At 36.4% G+C, this 27442-nt stretch overlaps 2 protein-coding genes across 5 annotated transcripts; one reads left to right on the forward strand and one right to left on the reverse strand.

Moving 5' to 3' along the window:
* Positions 1–4613: 4613 nt before the first annotated feature.
* LOC148124164 (uncharacterized) lies at positions 4614–17092 on the reverse strand. 2 transcript variants are annotated; one of them, XM_087915355.1, is made up of 6 exons: positions 16994–17092; positions 13735–13814; positions 12539–12842; positions 11226–11288; positions 7066–7230; positions 4614–4841 (listed from the first exon to the last, which is right to left on the reverse strand). In XM_087915355.1, exons 3-6 carry the CDS (start codon positions 12642–12644, stop codon positions 4717–4719), a joined length of 459 nt encoding a protein of 152 aa, XP_087771481.1. In that variant the 5' UTR covers positions 12645–12842; positions 13735–13814; positions 16994–17092; the 3' UTR covers positions 4614–4716. The 2 variants fall into 2 exon arrangements, with proteins under 2 accessions (XP_087771481.1, XP_087771482.1); XM_087915356.1 differs by lacking the exons at positions 13735–13814; positions 16994–17092 and having other exon boundaries at positions 4723–4841; positions 7085–7230; positions 12539–12782.
* Positions 17020–26760, forward strand: PNPO (pyridoxamine 5'-phosphate oxidase). Of its 3 annotated transcripts, none has more exons than XM_087915353.1 (7): positions 17020–17413; positions 18808–18932; positions 19022–19121; positions 20661–20714; positions 22056–22184; positions 23290–23360; positions 24381–26760. In XM_087915353.1, the coding sequence occupies exons 2-7, from the start codon at positions 18877–18879 to the stop codon at positions 24544–24546; spliced, it is 576 nt and encodes a 191-aa protein (XP_087771479.1). In that variant the 5' UTR covers positions 17020–17413; positions 18808–18876; the 3' UTR covers positions 24547–26760. The 3 variants fall into 3 exon arrangements, with proteins under 3 accessions (XP_087771479.1, XP_087771478.1, XP_087771480.1); XM_087915352.1 differs by having other exon boundaries at positions 17296–17629; XM_087915354.1 differs by lacking the exons at positions 17020–17413; positions 18808–18932 and adding an exon at positions 17435–17629.
* The last annotated feature ends 682 nt before the right edge of the window (positions 26761–27442 follow it).

A 27442-nucleotide genomic window follows, 5' to 3' on the forward strand; every position in this document is an offset into this window, starting at 1 on the left:
CAATTCATTGGGAGACAGATGTCACAGATCATCCTCACACACAAACATCAAATTAAACTGTCTTGGACAGAGGAAAGATTAGATATTTTATCTGCTAGAAATTTAGCCCTAATTATCAAAATAAAACAACTCCGATATTCCATTGCAAGCTTGCAAATTACTACCATCTGATACAAACTTAGTACTGCGATCTAAATTCATCAAAATATTAATGAATTATTTTTACTTGCTTCATCCTGGCTTCAGTTCCTGCACTGTGAGAGTTCAGCATGGTAGAGCAAACCACATTTCCAACCCATTTGTTCCCCTTTTTTTCCATTTATTTCAAATTTCATGTTATTGTTATTGACTTTAAAGACTCGCAGCCTGCCCCATCTCCAAAGATAGTCAGCAATATCATCACAAGAACGTCTCTAAGGAAAGAAGATAATAAGTTCACAGATACAAAATCACAAAAGGACACAAATGAAATCCTTGAGGTTAGCTTATTATCTAAATCCATCCAAGTCATCAAAAAGCAATTGCTGTGGTTCACAAGGCTTTGTTGAAGCAAATAATCCACATTGCAATTTAATGTGGTGAGGTAGTTTGACAGCATGCTGAAATAATAGTTGGGATCTCAACAGTGCAGAACAATAAATTATCCAATCTCTTTTAGGTGAATCTAGTTATGTGAAGCCAGTCATGGCTAATTTGGGCAAATGATGCTTTTTACAGAAGCCATTGCTCAGCAGAGAAACTTAAATACTGCCTTTAGAAATGATACCAAAATTTTAGAGACACTCTTGATGAGTGAGGCCAACTCAGAAAATCTCAGAAAATCTTTTCTGAACAACCCTTGTGGAACAAATCTCCAGCTATGGAAGAAATAATATGAAAGTATAATATTTTCTTATGCTTTACTTCACCATTCAGGCAACAGAAAGCAATAAGTTACTATTTTTCTTCCTTTGGGTCACTAAAATGGAGTAATTTCACTGGCTGAAGAGTAAGGGGGCTATTCTGCCAATTTCAGCGTATTTCAGGTAATCCTAATTGATGGACTACTTGTTCAGCAATTGTTCAAAGTCACAATGGCATTGAACAAAAAGACATATGACTAGTCCTCGTAGTTGTAATTTTTATGTAATCACTATTTGTGTACTTGGTAATCAGCTCAAAATTGCAATGGTAACAGCATTTCACCATTTGCAACTTTCACTGCTGCAGTCTGAAAAGCAAGTCTATAGAGAAGCTGGCAGGAATTGCAGATGGTGATCATGTGATGTCATCTCAATGATTGTATAGGATTCTCTTAATGGCAGAACCAGAACATCTGCAAATGCCATTGTAAGTTGGCATGATCACAGACATCACATTTTACCATCATGTTACTTAGTGACAGAATCACTAATCCCAGTTGTTGATAAACAACAACTATCTGTATAGTGATTCTGGGATCAAGGGATTTGGATTAACACATTCTCCTGAGGATGCAATAAATGAAATGACTTTCAAACTTTTCTTCTGTAGCTCTAAAATTTCATTAAAAATCCCCTTTGCAGATTCAAAGAATTGACAGAAAAGAGGGACATATAGAAAGGCAAGAAAAGAAAGAAGCAATAAGTATGAATTTTGACCATGGCAGAAATCAGGATGAGACACAGATGATTTGATGTCTAAGCTAGAGGAGCAAATGACATTTTCTACTTGCCCTAGGCAAGATTCACAATATTGTATACAAAGACAACCTAAATAAATGTGCTGTACAAGGCAGAAAATTGTATCTTTTTTTCTTCTATTGCTATCAGTAAAAATACAGTAACAAATTAAGTAACTAAAATCTTCATGCATATTCAGGATATTTGGCATTGTCCGCCTCTAGCAGCCAGCTCCCTTATATAATGGTAGAATCAGCTCTGAGCTAAATGATGGGCTTAATGTCAGAGGTGGGATTCTTCCTGGTCGGTCTGGTTCTATAAAACCAGTTGTTATGATTCTGCCCAGTTCAGAGAACCGGCAAATTGCACCACTGACTGGCCCTGCCCCACCCCACCCCGCCCACTCACTCCTTACCTGGCATGCACACCATCCAACTAGCCTGTGTTAGCCTAATTTTTGGTGTTGCTATTTTTCCTTTTATTTTCCGACCATCAGCTGTTCCTATTATCAGCTGTGCCAAGGATTTAGATTAGCTAGAAAGCAGGAAATCATTAGCTAATCTAAAAGCAGAGCTGAACCTTCCTTAGGACTGAAGCTTCTATTTTTCAGTGCAGACTCAGTAGCAGATGGCAGAAAGATAGATCTCTAAGTGAGTCTGTGATTCTGTGAGCAACTCAATCTGCCTGACTGTCTGATTTGGGGTAAAAGTTGCTCTTTTTTATATATAAAAAATTCAATATTTACAATATTATAATGGTGTGTTATGAGTTAATTTTGTGAGTTTGCTTGCAAGCAAATTTTATGAGACAGACTCAGATAGCAGATTGCAGAATGGTAGATCTCTAAGTGAATCTGGGATTCTGGGATCAACTCAATCTGCCTGCCTGCTTTGCCTGATTTTGGGTAAAAGTTGCTCTTTTTTTATAAAAAGTTCAATATTTACATAAATATTCACAATATTTACATACCAGCCATGCCCACCTAGTCATGTGAGCAAGCCATGCCCAGTCACCAAGCCACCCCCACAAATTAGGCCATGCCCACAGAACAGGTTGTTAAGAAATTTGAATCCCATCCCTGCTTAATGTGGTATGGTAACATTTGAAAAGCAGAGTACCATACTGCTTCTTTTCTGAACTAAGGACGGTATTTCACTGTTTATCTTTTTAATGGTTAAGCACATTTTGGAACTTTCTGAATGTTTCTTATCTCAAAATACCAGAAAACTTTGCCACTATTCCTCAGCATCTACATCTCAGATGTATTCTGAGTCCTGCAAAAAAAAAAAAAAAAGAGCTTGTAACCTTGAGTCCCCATCACTAGTTTGGTGGATGGCATTAGCAAGCTTACTGAGATAGTTGCTAACCAGTGGCAGATTTATCCAGAAATGAGTTTAACCCTGTCTATTCATACTCACATCAAGAAGAGCAAAATTCTGAGGTATCTTCATCGTGCTTTGAGTAGCTGATGAGATGGCAGCATCCTCGGTATTATGCATCAAGATAAATTGTCCAGTAACTCATCCTGTGAGATAAGGTTTTCACTGGAAAGCTGCTCAATTTCTGGAAATGGAATAGTATAGAGGGAGGGAGGAAGCAAACAAGCAAGCCTCTTAGGTCACTAGAAGTAAGCAACCAAATAGAAAATGACATTTGGTTCATGGTTACCGATATCAGACGTACATTTTATTTAGTACTTCAGTCAATCAGAATAGAGCTGAAGGGACCTTGGAGGTCTTCTAGTCCAACCCTTGCTCAAGCAGGAGAACCTATACCACTTCAGACAAGTGGCTGTCCAGGCTCTTCTTAAAAACCTCCAGTGATGAAGCACCCACAATTTCTGAAGGCAAGCAGTTCCCCAGATTAATTGTCCTCACTGTTAGGAAGTTTCTCCTTAATTCCGGGTCGCTTGAAACCTTGATTAGTTTCCATTCATTGTTGCTTGTCTTGCCTTCTGATGCTTTGGAAAATAAGTTGATCCCCTCATCTTTGTGAGAGCCCCTCAAATACTGGAATACTGTTATCATGTCACCCCTAGTCCTTCTTTTCTCCAGACTAGCCATATCCATTTCCTGCATTCTTCATATGGTTTAGTGTCTCTCCCTTAATCCTCTTAGTTGCTCTTCTCTGCATTTTTTCCAAAATTTCAACATCTTTTTTTGGAATGTGATGATCAAACTGGATGCAGTATTCCAGGTGTGGTCTTACTAAGGTTTTATAAAGCAATATTAATACTTCACGTGATTTTGATTCTGTGCCTCTGTTTATACAACTGAGGATTGCATTAACTTTTTTGGCTACTGCTTCACACTGCTGGCTCATATTTAAGTGATCGTCCACTAGGACCTATACTTATTTTCCTCAGAAAATAAGCCCTGGTCTGGGTTCATCAAAAATCTGCACACACAGTGTAGTAATACAAGTAGTCCTCACTTAGTGACCACAATTGGGACCGGTAACTCCATTGCTAAAATCATAACAGAAAATCACATGATCCCAATGGATTTATGACTTTACTTCCCACTTGTTCATTAATTGAAGCAGTTGTTAGCCAAACTTCATGTGACTGATGATTTTACTTCTCCCAACTCTATTTAACTCTGATTTTTAAAATTGCAAAACACACAAATGAAGATCACAACTGTGGGATGCTACAATGGTTGTAAATGCATGATAGTTGCAAAGTACAGAAACAGCAATCGTGCAACCACAGAATACTACAACACATGGTAAATGTGAAGATTGGTAACAAAGCTATTTTTATACACTGTTGCAAATATGAACAGTCACTAAATGAGGTAGTTGGTAAAAGAGGACTTACCTGTAGGCAATCTACATTCCAAACCAATCAAAAGTCATCTTGACAAATAATGAAATATAGTTTATTAAATTAATTAATAATTTAATTTTCTTAATAAAATATAACATTCTTTTTTACTGAATGTTTTTAACAGAAAAATATAAACTCATGAATTGCTAAATACACAAGGTTTATTGGGGCAGGAAAGGATGTTAATTTACAAGCATGCAAAGCCATTACAAAACCAATTGAACTGTAAGAAATACAATTTAAAAATTATTTTTCCTGTTTATCATCATATTCCAGACCTTTGAAATGGCAGGTTTTGTGATGGACCCATGCATTCCTCATTTTTAAAACTATCCGCTCCAAGCGGGATATACGCTGCTCCAAATCTTTCACTGTAAAAAACAGCATAGAGGTTTTTTTTTTAGTAGCCGGAACTATTTAAAACAAGGCATTCATTCAGCAAATTTACTCAGCATAAAGTTTTAGTGCAATCTTGTGTTTGTTATCCCCAAAATAAATCAACCTGAGTAAGATGGTGCTTTTTCTGCATGAGATAACCAGGCAGAGGCTGAAGGTGGGGTCAAATGCATAATCAGTTTGGAGTATATGCTAAAACTATGCTCCCAAAAGAGACCTACCAGTAAGTTCCAGACTCCTGTAAATTCAGTTGACTCTTATCTAGTGCTAATTTGCTTTGACTGTTAGTAGATCAGATTCTTGTGTATAGGTAGGTACATGTAAGAAACTTTTAAGAAACTTTTTCTCAGAAGCTGGCCTTGGTCTGGCTTTATCAATAATTTATGTAATGATGTGTAATAATTACAATAACAGTGTTATTAACAGTGTAATAATACAAGAAGTCCTCACTTAGCAACCACAATTGGGACAAAAACTCCACTGCTAAAAACATAGCAGAAAATAACATGCTCCCAAATCCACATGCTGGATTTATGACTTGACTTCCCACTTGTTCATTAAGTGAAGCAGATGTTAAGCCAAACTTCATGTGACAGTTGATTTTATTTCTGCCAATTCCTGTTCCTGGTAATTTTTGCCTGATGTTTTATAGTAGAATGATCAGATAAAAAGAATGAAGTTTGAACCTTTTTTATGGTTTAAGCTACAGTCTACTTTAAAGAAGCATTCTAGATTGACAAGACATAGATACCTGTGAGCTGAAGGTTTACAAGAAACTAAGAGAGAAATGAAATGTATTTATACAAGCTGTGATAATCATATAGAAATCAACATGTCTGCAAAATTACAATTGTTAATAAGCAGTGTTATAGTTATTACAAATACACTATTATTGGTGAATTAATATATCAGGTGGAATAAGTTTAATTATCTCAGATCAGGTTTAGTGAAAGAATTTCTTGAAAATTGGGTTTCAAACTTGTTCCCTTTTGAAACTTTTTTGTTCAACATTAAAGTAGCTCATTTTCCAGTTCAACGCATCTTATGAAGACTCTAGGCCAGATGAATTCATTGAACTCCCAACTTCAGAGTCCACTAGAGTTGTGTGGCCAATAGAAAAAGAACTGGGGAAAAATTACAAAATATCGTGACCTGACCATTGAAACCACATGGTTATGGATGAAACATGTAATACAGTGATACCCACTGTCATTAGGGCACTTGGTACCATGTCCAAGAATTTTACAAAATACATCAAGAAATTGCAGCTTCCTGCAATAACACCAGCGGAACTGCAAAAAACTGTGCTACTCGGAACATCATATATTTTAGGAAGCTATTTGGTTGATACATAGGATGCTGGGAGCAAATCATATCAACCATTAGCACCAGTCAGTGGTATTTGTGATACATTGTAAATGTTCAGTTGACTGAGTTTCATGTTTAATCAATAACAGATAATAACAGATAACAGATAATAATAATAATGACAACAATAACAATAATAGATAATAACAGATAACAGATAACAGATAACAGCAACAACAACAACAACAACAACAACAATAATAATAATAATAATAATAATAATAATAATAATAATAATGTCATCAAGTCTTTTAAGTTACAGTAGTCCTCAACCTATGATCACAATTGGGACAAGAATTTCTATTGCTAAACAAGTCAGTTGTTAAATTGCACTTGATTTTACAATCTTTTTTGCCATAGTTACTAAGCAAATTACTAGAGTTTTAATCAAATCATGATGTTATTAGCTTCCCATATTCACTTTACTTGTCAGAAGCCAGTTTGGGAAGGTCACAAAAGGCAATTACATAAGCCTGGATGCTAAAACTATTGTTAAATACATTTATTTGTTTAATTAATTCATATGTTGCTCATCTGTCAAGCACCCATATTTTGATCATGTGACCATGGAGATGCTATGATGGTCGTAAGTGTAAGCACTAATTGTAACTCACTTTTTTATGCCTTTAGTATAAATTTAATGATTTACTACAATATTGTCTTAGCATATTTACTACAGCATGTTATCTGATTTCCCAGAGGACTGAAGTGCATAGGTAGGAAACAAAAAAGCTCAATACAGAATAAAAATATAATTAAAAATCAATTTCCCCCAATCCTTCTTCGACATTGTTTGCTTGATCAAATCATATTAAAAATATTTTTCCTTACTTGTGCAATCCAAGGTTACCTGGATGTTCTGCAGCCCAACTTGGATTTCATCCAATGTAACCTTCATTGGAGATCTACTGAAATAGCGTGGGTTGGTTTGTGTCCCTATCTCTTTGGCTCCAAAATCATTATTGGTTGTGGAGAGTGGGTATTCAATACCATCATCTTTCAAGGGAGAAAAAAATAATAGCACAATAATTAATTTCTCCTAGAAGAAATTGATTATTCAGACCTCTATCAATCAGGATTAGGTCTGGGTTCAGGACCGACTCACAGTGATTATACTGTTTGATGAAATCTAGTGAAACTGGATTGTAGAATGTATCCCCCCATCTTGCTGGATCTGCTAAAGGCCATTGTCATTGGAATTTTTCTGTACTGACATGATCTACATCAGTGGTGGCTAACCTTTTTGGGCTCCTGTGCCAAAAATTGTGTGCATGCTTGCATGCTCGCGCACACGTGCCAGCACCCAGAAGGCAATGCGCGCCCCCCACGCCCCCTACACTTCTGCACACAATCCCCACCCACCCACCAATCCCCGCCACCCCCTTACCTGCATTGTGCCTCACATCTGATTTTTGGCTGATTTGAGGCCTTTTTCAGCCTCCCAGAGGCTTGAGGAAGGCTTCTGCAGACTTTGCAGGCCATTTCATCACTTCTGGTATTTTTGGAAAAACAGGAAGTGATGAAACGGGGCTAGTTTTCAGTCTGCAAAACCTGCAGAAGCCCGAAAAAGGCCTCAAACCAGCCGAAAATCAACTGTGAGGTAAGTTTGCCTGTAGCTTGCATGCTGGCACAAATGGCTCTGCATGCCACCTGTGGCACAGGTGCCATAGGTTTACCATGACGGTTCTACATGAACAATGCTACTGCTGGGATGATCGATGAAGAAAAATGGCTGTGGAAGTATGTGTATACAGATAGTCTTCAGTTAACAACTATTTGTTCAGTAACTATTTCAAGTCATCACAGTGCTGAATGAGAATTATGGCCAGTTCTCGAAATTGTGGAATGACATGATTGTGATTCAGGGGCTTTTCCACTAGCTGACAATTATAACAATAGCAGGATTTCTCTTACAACCATACAATTGCCATTTGTGAGCTTCACTGTCAATTTCCAAGTCATGGAAATATGAGGTCACACTTAATGACTGTATGGGATTCACTTAAGCACTGGAATTGCTATTGTAAGGCAATGTGGCCACATGGTATTACAGTTTACAACTGCATAGTTTGGCAACAGAGTTTCTGGTTTTAATTACTATTATTAACCAAAGATTATTTTGTATGCAGACAAACAGGAACAAATCTTTGAAGTAGCCATGTCATCCTTCTAGGTTCTTTTATCAGTTCAAGAGGACTGCTTAGTTTGGGTCAAAGCAAGAATTCTTTTCAAATGTCTTCCTTGTAGAAAACTTTGGTATACATTATTGGAGAACTTGGAATCTAGAAAAGCTGTTCTTTAGTACCTTCTAAAAAGGTATTTACTATATGCAGAAATCAAAGAACATCTTCCCAAATAATTCAAGCAGCCCAATCTTTTCTTCAAGACTGTACAGTTGTTTCCAAGGCTGTTACTGATTCTTAATATAAACTTGTATGCACTTCCTTAGAGAAGAGAATAGGACAGCTTCTAAGGTAAGAAGCACTTTGTATATGCTTTCTTGTGTTGCAAGAGAACCGTTCAAATAATTTTTAGAGACCTAAGATCTATCCACATTCTTGGTTTGTTCATGTATTAAAGTACAATGTAGCGGGGTTTGGGGGCTTAAATTGATATATGATTCTAGGCTTGGGGCTTGTCAATCATGGTTTATAGGTAAATGTATGAATTCAGGCACAACAAATTAGCTGTACTTTGATGTTGCTGTCTGATAAAGCTGAATTCAGTACTTTTGAAGTATAATATTCTTAATAATTCATGGCAACAACAAAAATGGAAAGCTGGTTGTAAAGTGATGCATAGTGCAAAGATCCAATTTCTTGCTCAGTGCAGGAATCCAGCATCTATGGACACATTTACATGTTCTTTAATTTCAGCTTTGTTAACCATTCCTTAAGGGCACATCTACATAATATACCCTTCTTCTAATTCCCAGATGTATTTCAAGTCTAAAATGCAAGTAGTGTTTTCCATCTTTCCCTAATATAAATGTTCCTATTCCCACAACATGGGACACTACAGAAATATCTGTAGTGGATTCTACCCAACTCCTGTTGGCTGATAACAAGCTAATATGGGAGCCTCCATGGTACTCATGTTGGATTGACTAGACTGGATTGACATTAAACACCAACATTAAAAAAAAGCTTTCCAAGCACTTTTTTGGTACTGCTACTGTTAGAATAGGTTGAGTAGGATCTCTCAAAGTGGTTAGAGTTGTCCCAATGTCCTACTTTGTCTAGTAATACCAAAACCTAGAGAAAGTGGTAGAGATACTCATCCATCACTTTTTCTAACTATACAGACACTGATCTGGACTACTTATGTCAGAAAAACTGATAATGCAACAACTCTGAAAAACAAACCTTGATTATTTAAACAGAAAGTTGAACCTGTCACTTTATGAATGGCCAAAGCTTGCTTTCCCATTCCCCTAGGCAACATTAGAAGAAGCAACTGATTGAGATTTTTTCAGATGGATGGGATATCAAGGAAAATGTTGCATCTCATCAGCCCCTGCTTTCCTGTATCATGGGGATGGCCAAGTGGAAGGCCATTTACAATTACCTAACAACTATCTAATCAATATTTTATTTATTTGTATCACATCTTCATCATTTTTATCAATAAATCAAGGAGTGAACATACCTTTCTTCTCCTATTTCCTCACAACAGCAGCCCATTGAAGGGAGTAGGGCTGAAATCGAGTGACACATTTTTCCTTGAAAGAATGTATTTCTCCGCAGTACATAATTAGATATAGGAAGTGGGGAATATTGAGTCCTTCCATGACATTCGGAGAAGTTGGCCTTTTACATAGCTTGACAATTGAATTATTAAATCTGAATGAAAAACTGCTATGGTTGAACTGATGATAATGAAATGTGCCATCTCTTGGCCAACACATTTAGCCAAGTATTTAGAAAGGCAACTAAATTTTGTGCAATTGCCATTGTTATTGGGAGATTGACAGTTTATAATTTTTTCCGCTATCGTACATTATATATCTTTATGTTTATCTTTCCTATGCCATTGTAACATTAAATAATTTTTATATTTTGAATTAAATTGTTTCCTTTTACTAGCTACTTTCTTGCATTTTCCTTTACTTTTCCCATTTTTAGTTCAATCTTTTGTTGTATTTTGGAATTTATACTGCTCTTATTATTTGGTCTTTGACTATAAATAAAGCTATAATATCACTGTCATTGTTATCATCTAGTAAATTTTAGGATTGTACCACTCCCAGTCACATTTCTAAGGCAAGTATAGATTAGCTATGCAGAAAAATAAGTATCACCTCATGGACAGGAAGAAAGCATGTTAAATCTCCTCTCTGAATATATTTTATAATATCTGAAGCAAGGGATAATTCACCATTCACTTAAATACTGCCCATAAAATCAATCTATCCTTTGTTTCTAAACAACTTCTACATAATTTTTTACCCTAATAATTGGCTGAAATCTGCTTTCCTGCAATTTATGTTCTAGTTCTGATGTTTGAACTATTACAAAATAACGTCTTTTATTAAAAGCTCAAGAGAAACATAAAGCTCAAGAAAAAATTACAGCACCTTATTTTGGCTCATATTAACTGAATAAACCAATAACTTGAATTTTTCTCATTACCTTTGATTCATTACCTTGTCAACCTACAGATATCAGGGTTTGCACCTGGGTTTTATTCAATGAAAGGTATGTGTTCATTCAACCATAGATCTATCTTCATGATAAAGGAAATCCATCAATCTGGTCTTTACCAGTCTACCTGATTGGAGCTTCTTTGTTGCATGACAGAATGAAACACTGCCTATATACATTTTTCCTTTCAGAAAGAGTTCTTAATATAAACTTGTATCTATTTTTAACAGAATTTCTTATTGTATTATTGACCTATGGTGCTGGAATAGGTATTTCATTGTTAGAGGAAGGATGTTTTAATATACAAAACTTCACACAGTAACTGTTTTGTTGATTTGGGGCACATACCTTGACCGGATGATCCTGGCTGTTCTTGGTCATCATCTTCCTCATGGTGAAATATGTAGGCAACTGTCCAAAATAGCAAGGATAGTTGAATAAGTCACCAATCCTACTTTCTATTGAACATGTTAAACTATATATATGACCATGCCATTATGCATACGAAGATAGCATTTATGAAATAAGTAATTAAGTTTATATATTATAAAATGTAATATATACATATAATATATAAATATATATTTTATATATTATAAAATGGTGATGGGCCACATATAAAATATAGCCTAAAAAACCCTGGAAGTGATAAATTCAAGCAAAAGGGACCCCTCCTTTCATACCATAAATTGGAGAGAGAAAGGAAAGAAAGGGGATGGGAAAATTGAGCTGATTCTACACTGTTTTTATTCTCATCCTGCCCACAGCTGGAATTTGCCTTCAGTGGACTATAGTTGGATGGATCTCTGTGATAAATCAGTACAATAGTACTGGTGTGAATTAAAGCTTTACATTGTACAGATAGGCAAAAACAGTGAGCTTTCTAAGCAATGTACTATACAACGTCTACTGCATTATACTTACTTGATGTCACCCAGGTTTTCCCCTAGATGTGGACAAACATAAATGCAGAACAAAAATTATGATGTGATTCCTATTTATTTAGATTTAGCCTCAACCATAAACCCTTCTCTGGGCAGGTGTTTGTCTCATATTTTCCCACAGGATAGGCCAGAAAGTTTATTCATCATCTCTTCCCATCTTTAACAAAAAAACTACCTTTTGGGTTCCATTTTGAGGGGGGACATGACACATAAGAAAATTATGAAAAAAAATTTTTTTATTTACAAACCATTCTCTGAGAAATCCTATGGCATAATTCAAACTCATGAAATGTCTTCAGGTGAGATATATCAACGTTATAGTACAAGGATGCAAAAATAATAATAATCAACAGATCCTTTTACTTTTTGTATTTGGTGTCAACAAAGAAAAACCCTACAGTTCAACAAGTAATGGATACTCTAGCCTAGCTGATATCTGGAGTTCCATGAAAATGTTCAATAATCTTTCAGGGCTATTTTAAGAAGGGAAGTGCCTCAGTTGAAAGTCCAGCAAGTACAGTGGCTGGGTTTATATAACAAGCCCAGATATAATGTGATTTATTTGCTTGAGGCTTAGAGTACAGTGTGAACCAATTCACTGGAGTTAAAGTTTCATCACTGTAGCTAACTATAGCATATTCTATAAGCCATGTTCAAGCATATCATAGTTTAGCCAGCATTCTACTTCTAAAGCAGAGATAAAAATTATGTTTGTACCTGGAACATCTAAACGATTTGCTTTGGGAGTTGGTCTTCTATCTTCAACCTTTGGACGTTGAGGTTCTGAGAGTTCATCCTTGCAGCAAGTCCAGGACATATCCATATGTTCCAATCCTTCAGAGATAAGTCCTTATTTTCTAAGCAGAAAAGAACCCCTTTCGTCCTCTGATATAGGAGCTATCGTCTATGGAAAATCTCTAACTCCCAACCCAGGGGAGGATTCCTGGAGCTTATTGCTTCACACCTCTTTTGGATAGCGTTGACATTCTTACTTTGAATGGGGATCTGCAGCTTTTCCAGCCTAGAACAGAGTATAGAAAAGTGAGAAATAGGGCAGCTAGTGCCTGCCAACTCTAGAAAGTGCATTCCCCTTAAACCTCCCATAAAGCAAACATTACTTGAGAAAGCAAATACTGGAAAACTCAATTATTTCTCCTGAACCAAATAATGTATTGCTTTCTTAGAGTTTTCTATGTCTCCTGCCTATTTCATGGGCCCCTAAACTAAACAGTTGTTTTATTTAGACCAGTGTTTTCAGTTTTGGTACCTTTAAGTTTTGTGGATTTTAACTCTTAGAATTCCCCAGTTTCATGAAGTCTACATATCTTAAAAGCACTGAAGTTGAGAAACATTGATTCAGGATCTGTTCATCCAACACACTGAGCCACAAACTAGGCAACCATATTTTAGCCCAACAGGTTATGTAATCACTCAGCCTGCACAATTATTTTAGAATTCAAGGTGTCATGCAAACCCCGCAAAGGAGGATCATTTAACACACACTGCGAAAATATTACAAAACACAGACAAAATCTTTCAACCAGGACAAAGGGCCTGGTTCCATACTTAAAGAAAGCTTGAAGGTTTTGAAACTAAAAAAATGGGGGAGGGAGAGAAATCATACAGTATTCTATTTTATCCCCACAACTTCTTCTGAAATAGGCTGAGCTGAGATAAAAATTTTGGACGTGGATAGGGGAGATTCTGGTTTGCATTTCTTTCTTAATAATGTTCATTATCTTGTTAATGAACATTATTAAGTGGGGGATGCAAATCAGCATCTCTCCTATCCATGTCCAAAATTTTAAATATTTCTGGAGTAGTTGGTCTCAATGGTGGGCTATTCTCAATTATCACAGAGAGTAAATAAAGAACTAGAATTCAAAAGCTTATATAAAATCTAGCTTACACACCCAAATTTATAATGTTGCTTCCTTCCTGTGCTCTCATTTGCTTTCTTCCAGAAAGAGTCTGCTGATATCTTCACTTGTACCTGGATAAGGTGGTGGAAAAAGCTGTTTTCAAATTTAACAGTTCTGCTTCCATTCTTGATCTATATGTGATACAAAGGAACATTACCTCTTCTTACACTGAAGTATACCTGTTCAGCACAATTCTAAGCATGTGCAAAGAATGTTTGTTACTCCAAATCCCAATTGCTAGGCTGCTTCTCTTTTTAAACATAAGTTCACTGCCTAGTTGCAAAAGTTTTACTAAAGCTTTTATGAAAGTAGTTAAAAACTAAAGTAAGAAAAAGAGAGGGAAAAGGAAATTTAAAAAGTGCAAAGAAAAATACAAAGTAGCTTCTGATTTTCTTTATAGCAGTTAAAAGTACAATTATAAGGTAACTCAATTTTTTATCATCTATTCTGTACAGTCATTGAAACTGAATCATGTTCATTTTTTTCCTGTTTCTTACAAAAATTCTATAAAAGGTTCCTTGTCTCTAATCAAAGAAGTCAGTTCAGCCATCTTGGCAAGTTTTGTCATTTTCACCAACCATTCCTCCATTCTTTCACTTGTTCTTCTGTTTCAAATTTCAATAAAATTTTATACATTTTAGCAATAACATGTTCACAATTGTACACAATTCTATTTCAGACTCAGTCTTGCAATGCTCAAAACCATTATTTTATCTACTTTAAATCTTTCTAATAATTGTAAATAAGAAAACCATTGACAAGCATATCCATTTGCTACAAGATCTTACGCTGATTTTAACTTACAATTTCCTTAACAAAATTCTAGTATCTCATGATGATAGCCATTTATGTTTGCTTATTATTTCACATCTATAAAATGTTTCTTGTGCTGAGAACAACAAAAGTGTTACAACCTGGACAAATCGTGTTTAAGAGTAATAGAAGATGAGAATGTTAAAAAGAAATTGAGAATATAAAATGAAATAAAATTGTAATAAATTAGGCTTTAAAATTGAGAAGCAGGTAAAATACTTGTGTATCACTATGACAAATATGAATTTATGTTACTTCAAATTATTTTAAAACACTGAATAAAATTACAAAGATCTGTCAAGACAGGAGAAATTACAACTGTTAGGCAAGAATTTATGTGATTAAAACCAATGTTTTGCCTAGAATGTTATTTTGGTTTCAGATAACACTTGTTTTGTCTGAAATGATGCACATTTAAGCAATGGCAAAAAGATATACTGTATCTAAATTTGTATGAAGGAGGAGGAAGCACCCTCTTAAATCTAAGATATTACAAGATATGAAGGAGAAAACATTGGGTTTATGAAATTGTACACTGTAACTTATTGCTTAGTTTAGAATAAATTTTTCTAAGAAATAGACTTTGGAGTTAGAAGAAACTCAGATTTTGGTGCAGTATTTGTTGGTACAATTATGTTAGATACACCATATAGAGAATATGGAATAGATACCAGGTTTCCATGATTTTTTGAAGCAATTATCTAAAGTCTGGTGCTTATTCAAGAATAAAAATAGTTTGACAGTGATTAATAAGTGTATGCAAATTATGCTTCTTAGTCTTGCATTATTACAAAATCACAGACCAAAATTACTTCCAGAACAATTAGTACATAATGAAGCTCCAAGTATACCATCAGTGGAAATTGGTAACACAGAAGACAAAAATATCAAATACTTACTTCCTGAAAGGAGTTCTGGCTATCTGACTTATGAACCAGCAGGGAAAAGTATCACAATAGAGGCCATGTCACTGTTACCTTAGCAACCTGTCTAAGCCATAAGCATTTTTATGGCTTTAATTCTTTCAAACTGTTTTATTTACCCACTTGCTTCTGAGCTGGGCAAGAATTGCTTGGCAGCTGAGTGTTCATTTATAGAACTGGAAGGTCATGCCTTATAATGGGAAAGACTCCATAAAACAATACATGATAGTGCCCATACACCATAGTGCTGCTTTTATATCATCAAACTCTTTTTATATATGAAAACACACATATCTTTCTAGGGAGGGTTATATGTATACATAAAAATTGGGAAATTTTACTACTGAACTATAGCGCTCTAGTGATTTGGAGACCCTGTTCTGTCAGATATTATACAAAAGCCTCAGTTTGATATGGTGTATCACCACAGGAGCCAACTCAATGCATGTTCAGGGCTGGGCTGGAAAATGATAGCCCCCTTCCATTGTTGCTTCTATCAACCAGCATTTAAAGCACACTGCTTCTAATAAAGAAAATAGCTAATAGCTAATGGTAACCTCTTCATCCCTAAATCTGCGCCATTATTGCTAACAATGAATTTCAGTTTAGGTTCTTATTTTCTTCTGTTGGTCCTCTATCTCCCTGCACTTAGTTTCAAAGAGCATCATTAGGAACAACCTAATTCCACATGGAAGACTCCCTTGTTCTCGGCCCTTGATAAGAGTATAAGCTTCAGATTTGGCAAAAGGAACTAACCTCCTTAAATTGTGAAAGGGAAAATAAAATTAAACACAGTCATCTCCCCAGTTAACCCACTTGGGTTGCCACAGCAAAGTGCAGGATTCAGTACTCAAATCCATGTATGTTCTCAAAAGAGTCTAGTCATAGACTCATAGACTCTGGCGCAGAATATACAACAAATGCAAGGGAGAATTTGAATACAAAGCTTGCATTGCACAAAGGAACACTTTATATAAACTGCCTCTCTCCAGAATATGCAATCTTTTACAGAACGCTTTAATATAAAGCAGTATTTCTCAGTATGCTGGCTGGGGAATTCTGGAAATTGAAAGCCAGGCATCTTGAAGTTACCAGGGTTAAGATATACTGATATAAAGTGTCTAGTTGGCTTTTTTTTTTCACCTGAAAGAGCTTCAGTTTTATTTTATTTTTAAATGTGGAAGTAAGAACTGTGTACTTTTAGTCAACAAAATTTTGGCAAAGTCCTTAGTATAACCTAATACCAGTTCTCTACTTCATGAGTGCACTATATACACCTGCAGATATTTTTTCATGATTCCAGCATTTAAATGCATACATATATTTCACCACCATCCCCTTCCCCTTTTAGAGAAATCTGAAAGCACTAAATCTTCAGTTCACTTAATATGGACGCAGGAACCTGAATGGGCTGCTAACATTATGGAAGGTATAAAGGTCTAGACCTGTAGATGGCAGTTTAGAGTTTTGTGTTACCAATCCTATGCAATAATTTTAATTGATTAACACCTTACACAACTAGAGTTCATCTCTTCTCATTGCCAGACTTTGATATAAATTGGTTGCTAGTCTTCCACATTATACGTAGTTTTGTATCCTGCCCTTTTGCTGTTTCTAAATTCCTCGAATTCTCCTTTTAGAAATTTCGGGTTGTATTCCTATTGGTTGAGAGTCAATATTTCATACAGCACAAAATCTTCTTCCATCGTTCGATTGCAACCTTCAGAACAATAATAATAATTAAAAATGCTCGCTGTTCATTGGGTTCACGAACCCCGCCTTCTATCTTCCTATTGACAATGTTGTAGAGTTCTTCTTCTCTTTAATTTACCACGATCAGAGAAAGAGGACGGAAGAGAGGTTGAGTACTGCGGCAATATGTCTGATTGGAGTTTAGACATTTCCCCCCGCCCCTCAACTTCTGACGAGAGAAGGTAAAGACAGCTTTGAATGTTAGAGCCTGGCCGCTTCCCTTTCTTTTCGCGCATGCGCTCTGTGAGTGAAATGTGACCTTAATGTTTAGGTTCAGGGGTCTTCTGTGGCTTCGGGTTTCGAATCCAATCATCTCTCGTAGTTCGGGTCAAGTTCAAAAATCTTCTCGTGCTATGGATTTAGGATCTCTTCGGAAAAACTACAGGGGGGATGAAGAGGTGAGAGACATCTTAATGTATTTCAAGGATTCCGCATAGATAAAATGTTAGCAAGGGATTGGCGACAGCTCTGAATTTGTGCAAAGTGCATGGCGTTATTTGTAGTACTAATCTTGGGATCTGCTCTTAGGACCGATGCTCGTTCTGCCAAAAATAACAACGGGATACTAAAGATGATGTTTTACAGGGTACCCTTTTTTTGTTGGGAGATCGGATCTCGGGGATGCATGGGTCTCGGATTATGTATGGGTCTTGGGCGCAGGATTTCAGCATCGCATACAACCATTTTATAGTTTTGCAATAGTAAAATAAACAATGAGATGAAACAATTTAAACAAATACCGTGTGTCAAATTAAAGTGGCTGAGAAGACACGTATCCTTCAAATGTTTGGATAGGAGGTAGCTCCTGAAACTAACTACTGAAGACTTGCTTTTTAGTTAAAGTAAGAGTGAGATGGTCGGGTGTCAAATGTGTAGATCGACCAAGAATGTATAAGTGGAAATGTTTCAGCACTGTTATAACCCAAAGAGGCAGCAATGGAATAACTGCAGGTTGTGATAAGAAAAATTAAAGAGGGAGCAGTAGTGCTGGTAGATAATTTTAGGTTTGGGACTGAATAACTTACAGGAGAGTAGTTTTTAAACCACTTTGTTCATTTTTTTCTGTTATAAAGGACTCCTTTTCCCTTTTCCTTTGAACCGCTTTCCTTGTTGCTTTACAATTGCATCTATGTTTCTCCAGTCAACAACAACAAATTTATGTTGCTTAGATTTTTATCACATATTCTTTTCATATACAGTTTAAGATGACAAACTTACCAAAACTCCATTTTCTTCTTCTTCTCCCCAAAACAACAAGTCTATGAGATGAATTTTACTGAGAGAGAATGACTGACCCCAAATTGCCCAATCTGTTTTTCATGCCTAAAGCAAGAACACCTTAACTATTACAGCAAACTTGTCAGTTGTAATGGGGCAGAGGGGGTGTGGGAAGCTGTTCACATTTTGGATATTTCCACATCACTGGAAAGGATGTATGTACTGCTTCAAAATAGAAGAAGCGATGGGAATGGATGAACAAAGATAGACCAGCCTCATTTCAAGGAAAAGGAAATTGGTACTTGAGAACGAAAGGGATTGCTAAAAACACATATGCTTTCTACTTCCACCCTTCTAGGCTTTTGAAGAGAAACATCTCATTTCCCTTAATCCCATTATACAATTCTCTGCATGGTTTGAAGAGGCCATGAGGTGTCCATCTATTGGAGAAGTCAATGCTATGTGTTTAGCCACTTGTACCAAGTAAGGTTTGCATTCTTATAGCTTGTCTTTCTGCTGCTCTATCTGTGTTTTATTTTTCTTTCTGTTACCTGATTTTTACCTCTTGTCAGGGAGGGGAGACCTTCTGCTCGGATGCTGCTTTTGAAAGGATTTAACCAAGAAGGCTTTCTTTTCTTTACCAATCATGAGAGCAGGAAAGGAAGGGAACTGGTGAGTGTTGTCTTAATGAAGAATAATTATTGGAGAAAGACTGAAGCTCATATGCTGAAAGTCTTAATTATGTATGCATTGTGGACAGGGATGAGGAAGGGAAGTAACAAATTAGTCAGAATTTTGTTCCAGTTATTGTATGCAGTTCAAGGAAAGATGAGAACTTGCTTATTTTCCATATTTCTGTTTTTGTTAGTCATGATTCCATGAAGGCACTATAGAACATGAATGTTCAACTTTTTGGCTTGCTTGGGCCGCATTGAATGAACAGGAATTACCTTGAGCCGCATATAAAATATATAATATAATTAATATGTATAAATCACAAGAGCGACATGGTGGCCTTCCCACTCGGAAGGCTGAGAATTCAATCCTAGATACTGTAGGGGCAGATGATTATCTCCTAGGGCACAAAGAAAAAATATCTGCTGCGAAATCCATGTAAGCATCAGGAAGGGCTTCTGGCCAGTAAATGCTGAGATCCATCCAGTTTCTCTGACTCTACTCTAAATAGGGACTATAGGATCATAAAAAAAGGGAATTTTAATTTATATAAATCACATAATAGTGTAAGAAGTTTATGATCCATAAACTTCCAGGACCTCATGAGGTCCATGGGCCAGGGATTAGATACACCTGTTCTAGAACCTGAATGGTATTGGTCTAATCAGAGCTTCCCCCATTTGTTATTATTGAAGTTGTGAGATTTATTTCTCTCATTTCCATATTTTACATTCTACATATGCTATAGCAGCCTTTCTGCAGCATGTTGGGCTACAGATGCATTGGACCACAGTTCTTGTAATTTCCATCTTGGCTAATCGTAATGAGAGTTGTCCAAATTTACTTGGACAACACACAGTGGGGAGCTGTGCTCTGAGTACGTGCTTACAATGTTAAGTAAATAATTCTATGGATATTTGCTCTAGTTTCATAAATTCTAAACTTAGTTAAGGTGTGAGAGAATGTAATTCTCTTTAAATATGATAAATATTTAAATATAATAAATATAATGTAAAGATAATAAAATGAGTGTGCATGTACTTGCTGGCCAGCGACCTTTAACTATAAAATGCTAAAAGGAAGGAGGCTTCAATGAACTGACATGCTCATTAAGTGCTGAGTTCAGGCTCAGCATCTCCTGTCTTTTTCTGGATTTTAAACACCAGAAACGAAAAGGCTGCAGTGCTATTGGAGATATCACAGAAACCATTCCTGTGTTTTGAATCCTTCACTTTATAACAACTGTTGTTCTAATTAGCCAAGAGCTAATTAGAGCTAACCAAGGGTAATATTGTTTTCAAACAGCAAGGATTTTTCTATGTGCAAAACAAACAAGAAAGGCAGATATGCTTCCATCTATGCTTCTTTTTATGTTTCTTAGCACAGGCCTTCCATCAAAACAGCAAAAAAAAGCAAAAAAAATCAATTGTCATCTCAGTTTCACTTTAGAGATTTCAGAGGTGTCTTTTATTCAAAGGACAATAATAGTTTCCCCTCCCAATTGTTTTGTATTGGTCTTTCCCCCATTATTTACAGGATTCCAACCCATTTGCTTCAATGGTCTTCTATTGGGAGCCTCTCAATCGCCAGGTAAAGTGTGTATTCTTTTATTTTAATATAGGTAGCAGGGGAAAGGGAAGTATCTGGTAGTCACACTTGAACTTTTTGAAGGCTAAAAGGAAAGGTTATCACAGATTCTCCTTTCAATCTTACCTTTCTTTGTAGTTTCATTGTATAAAGTGAAGACTTGAGCAGACAGTTAAATCTTGCTGCAGCCAACATTTGTTTCCCTCTGATTTATTCAATGTGGAAAGTTGACTCCTAATTTTATTAGGGAATTGCATTTGTGTTTCCAGATCTGGAGATGGTGATGAGTTTGAGATGTTGATACTTGAGATTGCTTCAGAATTTCTTAGCCTGGTGCCAGTGAAACCATCATTTAAGAGAAATATGGGAAGAAACTTCTTTTACTCTTCTTGATCTGACTGGGGGAATTTGAAAATAGAGTAAGGATTCTGCTGATTGGATCTAATGTTAGTCTTCAGAAAGTATATAGGACCAAAGAACTGTTTATTTTATCTTTCTTTGCCCTGAAAACATAACAAGCCAAGAGATAGTATCCATAATTGACAGGCTGGAGTTTTGGAGAATAGTTAGTTCATTTTAGGGAATCAGTTTAGAAGCAAAGGATATTTCTCTGTGGCAAAAAAGGTAGTCCTTGAGTTAAAACCATTTGTTCAGCAGCAGTTCAAAGTTATGGTGGTGCTGAATGTATGGTACTTAACCTGGTCTCCGAAATTATGGAAATTGCAATGGTCATGTGATCAAGAATCCTCTTGATCACATGACCAGAACCCTCTGAACTGCAGTGTGGCAAGCAGTCCAAGAGCCATGGGTTTCCATGGCTGCATTCCACCATGCAAAACGGGATGCAGGGTGGCCAAACGCCAGAGATGGCTAGAAGGAATAGGCAGTTTACGGGGGTTGAAGTAAGGGATGTAGTTCATTACTTGGATAGAAAAGAAGGTTGAGTCTGGGAAGGACCAAGCCAGAAATGGTCTGGATTGAGACAAGTCTTCTGCTAATGACCAGTGGGATTCAGTTAACAATAGCAACAGGGATTCTGCTTTTGCTAAATGATGTGGTCATGTGACATCAAACTTTATGAGTACAGTGATTATTGATGGAAATTCTGGTGCCATTACAATTGTAACTTAAGGACTATAAAGATTAAAGCTTGATCGCAATGGATTTCCCTACTTAATTACTTAAGCTCTGGTGATGGGGAAGGCTTCATTCCCTTTTCATTTGTAGTACTGAGAAAACTTGAGGTGAGCTATAATTTTAACCACATAGAAATCTCCCTGTCCTGTAACAGAAGCACAGCCTTACTCTGATTCTCTTTCACTCCTTGAACTGTACTTCCTGCAGGTACGGATTGAAGGCTCTGTAGAAAGGCTTCCAGAACAGGAATCAGAGAAATACTTTCATTCACGTCCAAAAAGTAGTCAAATTGGGGCTGTTGTGAGCCGTCAAAGTACAGTGATTGCAGACAGAGAGGTGAGGAATGGTAGTGCTATGTTTTTCAGCTACAGACTTTTGAGAAAAAAGGGATAACCAACACTGAAACATTTCTGCCTTTACATGTATGATTACATTTTCCCCCAATCACATATTCAGAGTCTCCTTGAATTTGTTTGCCATGATTCTTTTCATTATAAAACTTTCATAATAAGAGAGCTAGTTTGGTGTAGTGGTGAAGCTGTTGGCATACAAACCATGAGATTGAATTCTAGGTCTCCCTTAGGCATTGAAAGCAAGCTGAGTGACTTTGGACAAGTAATTCTTTCCCTTGTCCCAACTCCTCTCAGAGAGTTGATGCTGTGGGAAAATAGGAGGAAGAAGGATATATTTAAAAATGGGATAAAAACTAATTATAATAAGCTTGAAGGATTGAGATAATTCCAAAAGCAAACTGGATGTACATCAAATGCATATAAATGTTGAGTTGTTCAGATTGAATATTCTTCATCAAAATGATTGAATTATGTTTTAAACATCCGTCTATGGAAAAAATGGTGAAATCTGAATCACTTTGTGATACAGTTGGTAATCTGACACCCTTCAGATGTTATAACCTAAATAGTCCTTGTTGGTTGGATGGGATGGAAGTTATATCCAAAGTATGGATGATAGGTTGCCTATCTGTGTTTGTGTAGATAGTCACCGTAACTAGGTAATGTGTGGAACATAGAAAGACAGACTAAACATGAAAGATATGAGAGATATAATTTTTCATGCATATGACTCCCCCGCAAATTAGAAAGTTCAGAATGTTGAATTTAATGTAAACAGATTTAATGCATGTTAGTCAGCCTCTTAAAAGTTAAAAATATACCAAGACCTATTGATAGCACAACATGCTTGCTCACCATCTGTGGCCAGGAAATCCGTGTAAAAGAATGAGCACATACATGCTTTGCAGAATAGTGTAAGCTCTTCTACTTTTCTATTATGGTTTTGAAAAGTAAATTTGCACCTCAGTAATCTATGAGAATATATGCAGAAGGCTTTGTTAGCAACTTAAACATAATACCAAGCTTCTTCTTCTTTGCTTGTTGTGATGATCTTTTTAAAGACTTTATAGTACTGTCCCTTCTGTTAGTATTTAAGGAAGAAGAATGCAGAACTAGAGGAAATATATCGAGATGCCAAAGTGACTAAGCCAGCATACTGGTGAGTTGGACCTTCGTGTGCATTTTGGCAATGGGTGTTTCTACTGTGAATATGAAAAATTGTGCTATAGCCATTCTGTTGGATTGTCATTTGGGTATATCTGTACTTCCTAGATAGAGTCCTCAACTCCATATTTTTGCAATTCAGATTCCACTTCAGGGGAAGCTACAAACTTTTATAATTATGTCAAATTAACATATTTATATAACTCTCTTATTTCTGTTTTGTATAATTTTATGATAGCCATAAGAGGAATATAAAAACAAATTCCAATTTATTCTAATTCATATTTAAGCACAGTACTCACTGTCATCTGTTTCATTTTTTTCACCACAGGGACCAGGAAACTGTTTTATTTCAAAATAGGAATTTAAGGTTAAAGGATAACTGAGTTCTAGCCTTAGTGCAATATTCTGTGTCCAACAATACAGGGATTCTTGGATAGTTTTTCTCCAGGGTTCATTACTGTCATTGACAAGTGTTTTTGTGGGTCATGCCTCTAGTTCTGGGTTAATGATGAGTGATAAAGTCATATTGCCATGGCTTGCTTTTATTAAGAAGACTGACTATCTTATGAAGCTTGCCCCTTTATGGCATGGACAATCTGCTGACTGAGCGCAGCCTTTGGACTTTTTTTTATGCTTCTCCCTCCCTCTACATTCTTTTCCTTGCTCCTTTAGCTATTATAGTTACACGGAACAAGAGACTACAAAATATTTTCCTTAAGCTTGCCAAAAGGAGTAATGCTGCAGTATCTATACTTGTCCAGAGATCCTGATAAGATGGCCATTTCCTCCCTGGTTATGTCTCACCCCTTGGTCCATCTCTGTTGAAAGGAGATAAATTTTCTCTACTTGAGCCGGAGGAAGCCTTTGTGGGCATTCTCATTTGGCCTTCAACCCATTGTCTTATTGGATGTGCCTTCTGGCCTGAGTTGTTCAGCCTAGCCTGGACTTGCAGCTTGTAGATCAGTCTAACTTTTATTGTCCAGCAACTTGCTGTGGTCCTCTTTTTTTCCAGGGGAGGATACATTTTAAAGCCAGAAGTCATAGAGTTCTGGCAGGGCCAGACCAACCGCTTGCATGACCGCATCGTCTTCCGACATCTCCAGGATAGCAGCACATCCTTGGACCCTATGACTCACAGAGGGGAAGGCAACTGGGTATATGAGAGACTCTCTCCTTAAACAGCTCGCAGGGTTTGTCTTTAAATATACACAGCAATTTCTCTGATCCCAACTTTCCCTTGAGACAGAACAGAGGAAGAACCAAGAGGATAAAATCCTGGATCTGCTATAAGAAGACCTGGATTCAGATTTCTGCCAACCATAAGTAACTTTGGATTAGTCCTTAAGCTATTTCATGTCACAGTTTTTGTAAGAACAGATTGAGGGTTTCTTCAATACAAACTATCCTAAGGTCATGTAAGAATGGAGGAATCTTAATGAAAAAGGATTGAATTAACAACAACCATACCGCCCCCAAAAAAAAAACACATTCCAGAGATGTGGAGTAGTCCTAGTAGATTAACATAACAGAGTGGCCTAGTTTTATAGTTTATGTTTTGCAGTTAAATCTGTATAATTCTGCATTTAATTGTAATAGATAGATTGGATTTGGCTTTCAAAAAAATCATTACATTATCTAGGATATTTAAAGTGTTCTGTACTGGAGAGACAGTCTAATGTAATGGTTAAAGGGGTTTCTGACCCAGAAACTAGGAGAAACTAATGGGTGACTTGGTCAGTCCTAGGAAGAAAGCAACAGAAAACCATTTCTGAAAATGTTGCCAAGAAAAATGCATAGACTTATCCAGGCAATCCCTGGAAGTCAGACTTATTGGAAGGTATTAAAAGAAAAAAATCAATTCTAAAGCACCTGCTTTTGATTCAAACCAGCATTTAAGATGCATTGGAAGCAAAGTGAACTCTGGAGCCATAATTAGAACTAATGGAAAAACAAGATCAGATCATCAGTGCCAAATGCAACAATTGACATTTATAAAATAAACAAGACTAGAACTAGCTGTAAAGTTAAAAATATAGGGGAGGGGATAACAACTGAAAGGTCAGCCTTTTTGCTCCTGAACGTTCACTGCCTATGTTTTTAAACTTTGAGACCTTTTCAAGAGGGTTGAGGTAACGAAATCCCTTCTCACTAGAATTGCTGAAGATTGATCATAGTTTCCTACCAGTCTGAATTAAGAAATACACACACACACAGTAATGTAAACTCTAATTCAGCATATTTTTAAAAGGCAAGGCTCAAACCTAGAAAAAGCAGGAATTTCCAACTTTGGCAAGATATGCGGCATGTTTCTGTGTGTTTTGTATAATTAGCCTGCCAACCATAGTCTTCAGCTTTGTTAGAGGCAGCTGTTGGCCACTGACAGTTTATTCAGCCAACTATGCGTTAGAAGAGAGATGCTTTCTTAAAAAATAGAGACATTGAAAAGTAAAAATGGATATCCAATTTCTATAATTTCTAGTTGTTCCTTGGAAACAATATGCAAGGGTAGATCTTGCATCTCTGTTTCCATCTGCAAATCACCACACAGGTAGTCCTTGACTTACAACTATTTAACAATGTTTCAAAATATGACAGCCTTAGAAAAAACGACATGATCTGTACTCGCACTTAACTACCATCCCCACCTCCCCAGTCAAATAATTGCAATTCAGAGTCTTAGCAAACAGTTCACATTTAAGACTGGTTGCAGCATCCTGTGGTCACATGATTGCAATTTGTGCTCCCCCAAATTTCTGACAAAAAACCCATTGGAGAAGTTGGATTCTCTTAATGACTACTGTAAACTTTGTTATAAAATTGGGTCCTTCTTGACTTACATCCATAATGACTTACAACAAAAATTCCTGCCCCAAGTATGGTTGTAAGTATTGAGGACTACTTGTGTTGCATAACTCAGAGTGCTTTCCAAGCCCAAGAGTTTTTCAGTGATGTTGGAAATTACTACAAGAAAGTTGAACCTGAAGAGCCTTGTTTTCTGAACAGTTGTGTTCAATTTGCACAGGAAAAAATAGAATCACAATCACTGAATCCATCCTGCAGTAATAGTTAACAAGGAAACCACCTTCTTTTGTCTCCATATACTTTTCTCTCCACTATTATAAGCACTTTGTATGCTTTTGTTTGCAGAAATGTGATTCTTTCATGCTAGAACTGGATGTGCAAGTTCTACATCAGCAAGCAGTTATTGTGGGTCAGATGGGGAGGGGGGGTTCTATGCACTTTGTGTTAATGTTATTTTTAAAAAAAATATTTAAGTGGTGTTATTACCTTAATAATTGTTGTTCTGTCTGACTGACCTATCTTTGTGCTCTTATGTACTTAGTTGATTATGTGACTATGTACATTTGGACAATAAAAGTTAGTGAATGATAGTTGAAGGTGAGCATAGTTTAATATTAACTTTGTCCTGTTTTATTGCTTTCTTAATTTTCTCAGTACAGAAGGATGTGTCTTCTGTATTTCATATGCTCTTAAGACAGATTTGGACATTTTATGGCCCTTGGGTCATGCTCTTTCACTGAAACAGGGGAGGCAGAAGCAGCTCTCCACAACCTGTTTCTCATGTGGCCTCTTGGGAAAATTAATTGCCTACCTCTGCTCTGAGACTTTATATCAGCCATACTCCAAACTAAACTCAGCTGGATCAGCTACTATTAACAATCCTTTGTTGTGGTTGTTTCCCTTCTTATAATAGAGCCATATTTTTAAACCGTGGAATCTTTTAAGATGTGTGGACTTTAACTTCCAGAATTTCCCAGCCAGCATAATAAGAGTATCAGATACATACTTTTAGATATCCTTATCCTAAAAACATTTGCCTTTCTTACATTTTTAACTAGTATCATTTACATACAACTTTTTCCAAAGAAAGGCTCAAAGGTAGGTGCCTTGTCTGTAGAATGCAGCAAATTTTGGGTGAAATCCAGTCCCAGATTTCATCTGAGAAAACAATACACAGAAGCTGGTGAAACTAATGCTGCTATTAAAGAATTCTGGAAAAATGTTGCTACTAACAATAAGACAACATTGGAACAAAAGGATAAATGGTTTTAC

The sequence above is a fragment of the Pseudonaja textilis genome, chromosome Z (genome assembly GCF_049901715.1).
Source record: "Pseudonaja textilis isolate UNSWEBS1 chromosome Z, rPseTex1.2, whole genome shotgun sequence".
NCBI lineage: Eukaryota > Metazoa > Chordata > Lepidosauria > Squamata > Elapidae > Pseudonaja > Pseudonaja textilis.